The 9799-nt window shown below is 41.7% G+C and overlaps 1 protein-coding gene across 3 annotated transcripts in view; it reads right to left on the bottom strand.

Moving 5' to 3' along the window:
* Positions 1–1250: 1250 nt before the first annotated feature.
* The window catches only part of smg1 (SMG1 nonsense mediated mRNA decay associated PI3K related kinase), an 83991-nt gene continuing 75442 nt past the window's right edge, over positions 1251–9799 (bottom strand). For 2 of the 3 annotated variants that reach the window (XM_076032663.1, XM_076032664.1), the window contains exons 57-64: positions 9584–9736; positions 9311–9490; positions 8499–8726; positions 7133–7344; positions 5794–5891; positions 5401–5577; positions 4390–4496; positions 1251–2502 (exon numbers count right to left, since the gene is read on the bottom strand). In XM_076032663.1, the coding sequence (XP_075888778.1) occupies positions 2425–2502; positions 4390–4496; positions 5401–5577; positions 5794–5891; positions 7133–7344; positions 8499–8726; positions 9311–9490; positions 9584–9736 (1233 nt within the window). In that variant the 3' untranslated portion in view covers positions 1251–2424. The remainder of the gene's footprint in view (positions 2503–4389; positions 4497–5400; positions 5578–5793; positions 5892–7132; positions 7345–8498; positions 8727–9310; positions 9491–9583; positions 9737–9799) is intronic. The other variant, XM_076032665.1, reaches the window with a different exon arrangement.

Raw genomic sequence — 9799 nt, 5'->3', positions numbered from 1 at the left:
GGCCTTTTGTGGAGAATCCTGAAGACGGTTAATTCACAGAGAATTATTTGCTGAGAAATTATCCTGGGCTCACAGTGGGTCTATAACTTCTTTGACTGAAACAGTATTTCTTTACTGTTTCACATCGATTACATACCTGATTAATGTCTTTGCTCGTTCATAGGAAATTTAACCAACGGCTGTGCAGAGCACAACCATAAGGCCGCAAAATCTAGAATGGTGAGGAACATGCCCCCAACTGTTAGCGCTTTCTAGACACTTCTGATGTCTTTCCTGCTCACAGATTAGTGATGTACATTTAACAGGGAGTTTTCTTGAGATTTCATTTTTTTTTTTTTTTTTTTTAAACCAGTGATTAGGGAATACAATGATGCATTTAATTATGCCATTATATCATTGATGTGAACCACTTTTAACATTTCCCTGGGTAATCGCCACATCGGTGGAACAAAATGCGTGAATCATGGAGCCGAGTGATTTGGACCCAATTAGGACTGCAGGAAGTAACGAGTCAAAACTGAGCAACATGGAGCCTGTTTGAATTACGTTGTTAGATTTTGTTAGCTTTTTACAAAACTGTTTTTTTTTTTTTGTTTTTTTTTGCACCTTCGCTATTAATGTGTTTGTGTCATCATCTAACATTAGTTAAATGACACCTCAGAATAAAATCTAACGTTGAGTACAATTCCTGTCGTTTCCATCATTAGTTTTCTATACGTTATTTAACAGAATCCCCACAACTAACAATGTTCAGATTTGCTGTATCACCATTTTATCGCATGAGGATTTCTTGTTCCAGGGGCCTCAAGCATGCAGACATTTTCTTTTCGGCAGTTGCGGTGTTGATTCGGAATACTGGGGGTTTCCATTGACGTGAGCTTTCTATAGTCGTGGGTGGTGCGTGTGCTAAAGTCAGAATTAATTCACTCAGAGTTGATTGAAACTAACTCAAACCTGCATCGAAGAAACAAGAAACTGAAGTTTGAAAACCCCTCTGGAAACGACAGCGCTGAAAGCACTAGAATGCATAATATTTAAATGTGGTGGAGGAGTTGGGTTCAAAATACATTTAAAATCTTGATAGTGCTTTGTTCTTGATAGTGGTTTGTGCCCTTATAACAACGATTGTACCAGTAATGACTACTTCCAAATATTTCACTGACAATCAAAACCATTCATTATTCATATTTATAAATTTCACTCCACGTTTACCGTATTTAACAATTTAAAAACACAAAAGACACAACCTCTTAATTTCACGTTTATTTTTTCGTCCAACAAAAGTCATTAAAACCTTTAAGAGTAAACATCTTGTACCACCACCGAAAATAATTTCTCCCACGTAACATTTAAAACTAAAGGGTCAAGATTTCTAAAATTTAAAGTGTTAAGAATGAGCAGCACGTATGTATGAAGTCGAAGATTTCGACAGGCGAGCCAAGAAAGCCAAAAATCTACTGCTACACATCTCAACGAAAACCAAATAGTTACAAAGCACAACAAATAAGCCTAAAGGAGCAGAAAGTGGGAAAAAAAGTTATTAGTTCACCTTTGAAGAGAATGTCACTAAATTTAAAAAAAAAAAGAAAAGAAAGAAAAAAAAAAGCCACCAAAAACAATTTCACATGGAAGAACAATGTTTGCTCTATACACAAAGGGAGCTTAGAACCTTGACGAGAACTCACTTTGTTCTTAGTGAAACTGGTCAATTAGAAACGCTGGAGTCCAGACTGCTGAAGAAATGGCTGCAGCCTGACTCTTCTCCTTTTTCTCATTCTTGATTTGTTTTTTTATTTTTTAAAGGGGGGGGGGGGGTGTCCATGAATCCGTATGGACACTGATAAACCTCTGTTCTCTTCATTCATGGCCAACAGTGAAGGTCTCTACCCATTGCAATCACATGACTGCTGAGGAATGGAATAGAGCGCCATCAACTGGAGCTCCACACTGACCTGCTGGTCTGCTGTGTGCTTTCTTTTGGGGGTGGGGGGGAACACACCGTGTGGCTGCAAGTTCTCTGGGCAAAAGTTGACTGGCTCAACGCGACTGAGTGGTTCCTCAGAGACGACTGAGCTGCAGGAGATGCTGGTGAGGAGGGAGGAGTCTTCAAGGCCTCGCTCACCTTCCCCCTTCAGCATGGCTTTGCCTGGTTGGACCCTCTAAAGAGAGGGTGGAGTCACAGGCCCACAAAGCATTGTTTTGCCCAATAGCAGATGGTTGACGAGCGTGGTTGCAGTAGTGCTACGAGGTCAACTACTGCCCCTTTTGGCTGCCCAGGAGTTTGGAAGGGCCGATTCCGCATCCACTCCCGTTTCCAATCCCCTGATTGGCTGAGTGGCATCCTCCGAACACCACCGACCCTCTGGAACCTGGTTGATCTCCAGTCCAGTGCTGGACCACAGACTTGATGCACAGGCTGTCCCTTCACACCCAGGCAGTCCAGCCCTCATACAACTGGGCCAAATTGTCCAAATTAGTGGCCTCCTTGATGACAAAATCCACCTGTGAAGAAACAAAATAGCAGCAAAAATTCACAAAATATTAGAATCTTTTTTTCTATTCTTGTTCAGATCACACATTGTTTCGCATCAACACAACTTAGATGATCACTGGTTGCTCTGTAACCAGCCCAGAGAATCACTTGTTGCTCCCTAAAAGGCCAGAGGATCGCTGATTGCTCTGTAACCAGTACAAAAGGGTCACTGGTTACTCCCTAACCAGCCTGGAGAATCGCTGGTTTCTCTCTAACCAGCCTGGAGCATCACTGGTTGCTCCCTAACCAGCCTGGAGGATCACTGGTTGCTCCCTAACCCAGAGCAGTGGCTCACTGGTTGCTCCCTAACCCAGACCAGTGGCTCACTGGTTGCTCCCTAACCCAGACCAGTGGCTCACTGGTTGCTCCCTAACCCCGCCTGGAGGATCACTGGTTGCTCCCTAACCCAGCCTGGAGGATCACTGGTTGCTCCCTAACCCAGACCAGTGGCTCACTGGTTGCTCCCTAACCCAGCCTGGAGGATCACTGGTTGCTCCCTAACCCAGACTAGTGGCTCACTGGTTGCTCCCTAACCCAGACTAGTGGCTCACTGGTTGCTCCCTAACCCAGCCTGGAGGATCACTGGTTGCTCCCTAACCCAGACTAGTGGCTCACTGGTTGCTCCCTAACCCAGCCTGGAGGATCACTGATTGCTCCCTAACCCAGACCAGTGGCTCACTGATTGCTCCCTAACCCAGACTAGTGGCTCACTGGTTGCTCCCTAACCCAGCCTGGAGGATCACTGGTTGCTCCCTAACCCAGACTAGTGGCTCACTGGTTGCTCCCTAACCCAGACCAGTGGCTCACTGGTTGCTCCCTAACCCAGACTAGTGGCTCACTGGTTGCTCCCTAACCCAGCCTGGAGGATCACTGGTTGCTCCCTAACCCAGACTAGTGGCTCACTGGTTGCTCCCTAACCCAGACCAGTGGCTCACTGGTTGCTCCCTAACCCAGCCTGGAGGACATGGCCAGCTCTCGCTACCTAAGCAGAGCTGTTATCACAATAGAGCTCCTCTCACCACGGTAACCATGTGTTGGAGCTGCTACACTTGGGCTGGCGCTCCAGGTCCCACAGAGTTTCTTTCCCAGAGCAAGCACCACTATGAACAACTCAGACTAGAACCTTCAAACTGTTTGGAGAGCCGTCTCATCGTGGTCTAAACCAAATATGCAAAATAAGCCAAGTCCTTCAAACTGCATTCACAATGTGCAATAACTGTTCAAATCCTCTCTTTTTATTTATTTGTACACTGCACTATTCTTATTTTACTTTACTCTTGCACATTTTTAAAAAAAATATTTCGTAATATACTTTTTTGACAGTCTTAAAGAACCAAGCAAGAGTAGGACTTCCAGTTTCATTGTATGCTTTGTTTACAGTGACAGTAAAAGCTTCTGATACTGATTTTGATTTAAAAAAATCGAGGTCAGGACTTAGGTGCTCAACAACATGTTTCAGTGATACAGAAAATAAATTCTTTAAACAATTTCCATTGACAGTGAAGCGGGTTTCAGTTTGATTCACAACAACTGTCCTTGCTCAGACTGCTACCTCTGCCATCCTGACCAGTGGAGGAAACTGAGTCACTGATTAAAAAAAATAACTACGTTGATTGAATAGAAGAAGTAGACGAAGGAGAAGACCTTTATTGATCCCACGGTAGGGAAATTTGCATGATTACAGCAACAATTATGCAATAATTACAGCAATAATAAGAAATAGTAATAATAATAAAAAATACGGTGATCATTAAAATGATCTTTAGTTACATCCCTATTCTAAATATTGACACTTGAATCAAATGTGGATGTTCAGCATGTAACACTCTCACTCATGCAGGGAAACGGAGCCTTACCTGCTCAGTGACGCTCATCCTCCTGCTTGGATCCACGTCTCTTCCCTCCAGCTTGGCTTTGACTCTCTTCCACACACTCACTGCATAAGAGTTTCTCTCTTGGACAGCTTCAACAGAAAAACATTCAAAAATGAAATCACTAGTCCGATCGCCAGTCAACTAATTGCAGTCATGAGGGGCAAACTACGGCCCGGGGGGGGGCCATGTGCGGCCCATTAAGTTTTTTAATACGGCCTGCCGAACTTGAAGAAATTATATTAATAGTAAGTCATAAAATAGCTGTTTTCCATCAATTTCAAGTGTTTTAAGAGTCATTTTACACACATATTTTGTTGTAACTTTGCTTTGGTTCATTTTCAATTGACATCAAAACATTTTCTACATATCCCATGATATTTTTTTCCCTCCTATGAGGTGGGTCACCAAAACACTCCATCCATCTGCTGCTGCTCTGGCCCCTCTGTCATATTTCAGAACCCATTGTGGCCCACCAGTCAATTATTGGGTCTGATTAATTGTCCTACTTTCTCAGTCTATTGGGTTACTTCTTGACTTAGTGCCTATGTAATTTTTATTTTGCTATACAAACAAAATGCGTTTTTTGATATTCTCCATCATTAATTTAATTGCAAGCAGAGACATTAGTATGTATAACACTATCAAATAACATGGCAGGAAAATAACATCTATCCTTTCTGAAAGTCAACTTCTGTGTATATAAAGTGGCCGCCATCTTCTCCTAAAATAAATCCCACAACAATCGTCCTATAATAAAGCGCACACAGATAACGAGTGTGTAGGGTTTCTATTTAAATGAGTGGTTTTAATGGTAACATGTCGGCAAAGGCGGATTATGACTGCCTTCACGTGGGCCGGACAGAGACACGCAGCGGGCCGGATGTGGCCAGCGGGCCGTAGTTTGGGGACCCCTGATGTAGAGTATATAATCAAGTTAAGGTCAAACCATACCAAGAATACAATAAATACAATAAAGAGAAAAAGGACCGGCACCTCGTCCTGTCTTGGGGTCTCGTACAGCTCTTTTAGGACTGGGGTTGAGCCCTTTGCTGTTTGTCACCAGTGTGCCGGGGGGGGTCTCAGTGGGAGTTCCCTGGTTCCGTGGAAGGGCCTTCCGAGTATTTTGGGACATGGAGTCTGACTGCGTCTTCACTCCTGTGCATTTCAAAGCTGAATTCAAAGTTTAAGGGCAAAACAAAACAAAAGAAAACAAAAAATAGTAATAGGTTAAAATTGAAATATGATCAGGTAAATATGTAGGTAGGTAAACATTGGTATAGGTGGGTAGGTAAATATGTTTATGTTCATATGTTTTAAATGTTTTGAAAAACAAAAAACAAATGCACACAAATGTGTTAAATGTTAAATATCACGTGTGAAAGCTACCTGCAGCCAAAGCTGCCTGTGTTGAACCAGGACTGGTGCTCTCGGTGTCTCTGTCAGTCACCAGGGGCGATGCAAAGTTGACCAGGCCGTTATACACACTGCAAAGAAAGGCGAACGCTGACAATTAGAATCCTTTACCTCCTGTTTGGGGGGTGCGAGGGGGCTGTCATTATTGGAAGAAATTATCAAATAATGTGAAAAATAGATTCTACAGGCACAAAACACATCACATGGAAAGCTTTGAAATTTTACTGCAATTTTGTGTTGCGTTGTTTGATGAAGAATAAATTAGGTCTTAAGTGGCTCATAAAACTACTGATCAATTAATCAGGATAGTAGTCTGGTTACACAGCTAATAAACGATAAACGCAAATGCAAATTGTGACTAGCACAGAAGTCCAACAACAGAATACGGTTGTTCCTCCCAATCGCGCCTTTCCAGGTCCCACCATACCACTGCAGATTTGTGCGTCAAATGTGTACTCGGCGTGGACAAAGTTTATAATGCAATTGCGCACCTCCGGTTTATGTTACATAAAAAGTGCATTAAAGATTTGTACACCTTGAGATGAGAGAAGGTGTTGGTTTCATCAAATCAAATCAAATTTTATTTGTATAGCACCAACATTTACAGATTTGTACTTTTTGTACTTAAAGCTACTTTTTTTTTTTAAGTAAGCAAAAAGCAAATTATATAATATTATATAATAATAAGAAATAAGGATGCACGATGTGTGTTTCTTCAAGCCGATACCGATAAGTTCCTGCTTTTCAAGACCGATACCTATAACCGATAACATATTTATGTTTATTAAGTTTAGATTCACCTGTAGTTTGAGTACACCTGGAAGTAATAAAAACTGCATTCAACAAATTTTACCTGTCCTAACCAATTGTTAAGAGATCACTGCTATTAACAAAACAAAAACCAAGAACAGTTCTGATTCCAGAAATGCACTTATTTATTTATTTATTTATTTATTTATTAATTATTTAAACAAACAAATGGAGTATGCATAAGAATGAGCACTGGATGCAAATGGGTGATAGAAAATGAGAAAATAAAGGCCTCTAGAGGCCTTTATTTTTTGGAAGCATAAGGATTGAAAAAGTGCACTAACAAGTACTGCAGACTGAAATGGTTCATTGTATTCTTAATCAATACAAAAAGCATTTTTGTAGGCTTTTAAAACGCTGGTTTTTGAGGTGTCACCAATAAGGATTTTAGGTTCTACTGAGAAGCTGAAATTAATCCACTGATCCAATGTGTCACTATGAAATTCAAGCTAGGTCACGAGCCATTGCACCAATCTGAAATGCTGTGTTTACTTGTGTGTACCTCTGACTCTGAGAGTGCAGCTCCTTCAAGGTGGCAGGAATCTCCTCCAGCAGCTCCAGCTGCTCCTGGCAGTGAGGTTGTCCACTGGCCTGAACTAAAGTGAACAAGACCACCTGGATGTTGTCCTGCCAAGCTTTGTACTCCAGTAGGAAGTGACGAACACTTCCTTCGTACATTATTTCTTCACCATCTGCCAATGCAGCTTCCTCATCCTGTTGAAGAAAACAAAAATAGTTGACCATGGGGTCAAAGCTAAAGCAGACTGTGTGTGTTTGTATATATACAGTCCCCTCCAAAAGTATTGCAACAGCAAGGTCAATTCCTTTGTTTTTGTTGTATACTGAAGACATTTATGTTTTAGATCAAAAGATGAACATGAGACAAAGGTTCAGAATTCAAGCTTTTATTTCATGGTATTTACATCAAGGACAGAGCACCTTTTCTTTGAACCGACACACTTTTCAAGTGAGCAAAAGTATTGGAACAGACATTAAATTAACTTAGAGTGAAAAATATTCAATATTTGGTGGCATAACCCTTACTTGCAATAACTGCATCGAGCCTGCGACCCATTGACTTCACCAGGCTGTTGCATTCTTCATTTGAAATGCTGTTCCAAGCCTTAACTGAAACCTCTTTCAGTTGTTTGTTTCATGAGTGGGTGGGTTCAAAGAAAAGGTGCTCTGTCCTGAGTTGTTTAGCGCATCTTGATGTAAATACCATGAAATAAAAGCTGGAATTCTAAAATTTGTCTCATGTTCATCTTTTGTTCTCAAACCCAAATGTCTTCAGTATACAACAAAAACAAAGGAATTGACCTTTCCATTGCAATACTTTTGGAGGGGACTGTACATATATACATATATTATCATGAAGTCGCAACCCAGATTTATTCCACAAAAATAAAAACGCTAAACGCCCACTTTCTATCATGTGTAGCCAATAAATGACAGAAATGACTGAATTGAATTGTGTGTCCTTCAAAATAAATGCCCAACATTGTCTCTATAAATATAGATATTTACAGAGACATATAAAGCTCTGCGACCCACTTCTGGTTAGCAACCCACCAGTTGAGAAACACTGCTGTATTTGAGGTCCTGGGAGTTGATAGGTACCAGGAAGTGGAAAGACTCCACAGTGTCAGTGTTTCCAACTGGATCTTCAGAGACCATGGTAGGGCGGACTCCGAATTCAAATGTGTCAATTTGTTCCCACTCATGACGCCTTTTTTTTTTTTAGTTTATGTTGTTGCAGTTGTAGTTTTTGATGCCCGCTTTTCTGATTGCTCGGTGTTTTAACCGTATCCGATTGTTGCAGGAGTATTTTATGCTTCACCCACGCACACACACTATCTTAAAAATACCTTTGCCATGGCCCTCAGCAGGTGCTTGACATCACCAAGCTGCCGGTTGTGATTGGACAGAATGGTCTTGATAGTATCGACCAGGAGTTGCAGTGCCTCCCCACAACACTCCAGCTGCTGCTCCTGCTCCTCCTGAGACTTCTGGGCAACATTCAGCTCCTCTTCAAGCTGTCGCCTGGCACAACTCAGCCAATCTGGACTGCCGATTGGCTGATCCACCTCAGGACTCTGTCCATAAAACAACAACAACAACAAACATTAGAGTGTAACGTAAAGGTCATGTTGTTTTGTGTTCTATTTTTTAAAGTTTAAGAAGCAGAAGAGCACCAGCAAAAAACAACACACTGCGTAACAATTTGGGTGTGGAAACAACAAAATGATGTTTCTAGATGTAGCCGTAGCATATATCAGTGTTACGACAGGAATAACACAAACGCAGTTCATTTTTGATTAAATAAATTGAGTAGCCAACAAACACTCTAATGTGCACCTGTTAGCTAAGATTCTGTAGATGTTTTCAGGTCTAAACATCTACTTGAGGGTGCCTTTCTGATAAAATTGCCAATAGGATTCTGATGTTCTTCAGGTAAGTTCAAATAGGATGTTTTCATGGATAGCTTTAATGGATTAGACAAAATTAAAGATTGCTATGAAGTCTTGAATGTGTCTAAAAAATGTCATTACAACTCCAGTCTGCCAGAGAAAGGCTAGAAAACTTCACACATCAAAATCACATGTGTTTGGCAGCCCAAGACCAAAATGTGGCATTAAATTCATGTCTAATTTCAATCAGGAGGAGAAGTCGAACCCACCAGTCTTTGCAGAAGTTGTAGCTCCAGTGGAGACACAGTGCTGTTGAACTGGGCAGCATATGAACAGGTCTGCTGACAGCGCTTCAGCAGTTCAAACAGGGCTGCGTCCATGTTGAGGGCTTCGGGAGATCGGGTCCGCAGTCCCTCGAAATTTAAGATGGTTGAGCACAGGAAGGTAACCTACACAACATAGATGATTGAAGGTCCTCAGACATTGGCCCATTTCAGTTACTGGTAAAGAGAGATTCTGTGCTGGGCCACTGATGTTAGTACCTGGCCAGTTCGCTGGTTCTCTCTGGCCACCAGGGCACGTCTTTCTCTAATGGTCATCTCAAAGTCTTGTAGGACGGGGGTGAGCGCTGGATTGGCTCCACCGGCCCATTTTAAACGCTGTTCAATGCTCGCTTCTAGCGACAGCATCTTCTCCTGACAAATTACAAACAATTATATTCAACAAAATAGAAAAACTTGAGCGTGATTATGAACTTT

The sequence above is a fragment of the Nelusetta ayraudi genome, unplaced genomic scaffold (assembly GCF_046127955.1).
Source record: "Nelusetta ayraudi isolate G7.1 ecotype Tasmania unplaced genomic scaffold, CSIRO-AGI_Nayr_v1 ptg000034l, whole genome shotgun sequence".
Taxonomy (NCBI): domain Eukaryota; kingdom Metazoa; phylum Chordata; class Actinopteri; order Tetraodontiformes; family Monacanthidae; genus Nelusetta; species Nelusetta ayraudi.
The sequence above is the reverse complement of the archived record's forward strand: the minus strand, read 5'-3'. Positions and strand labels throughout refer to the sequence as shown.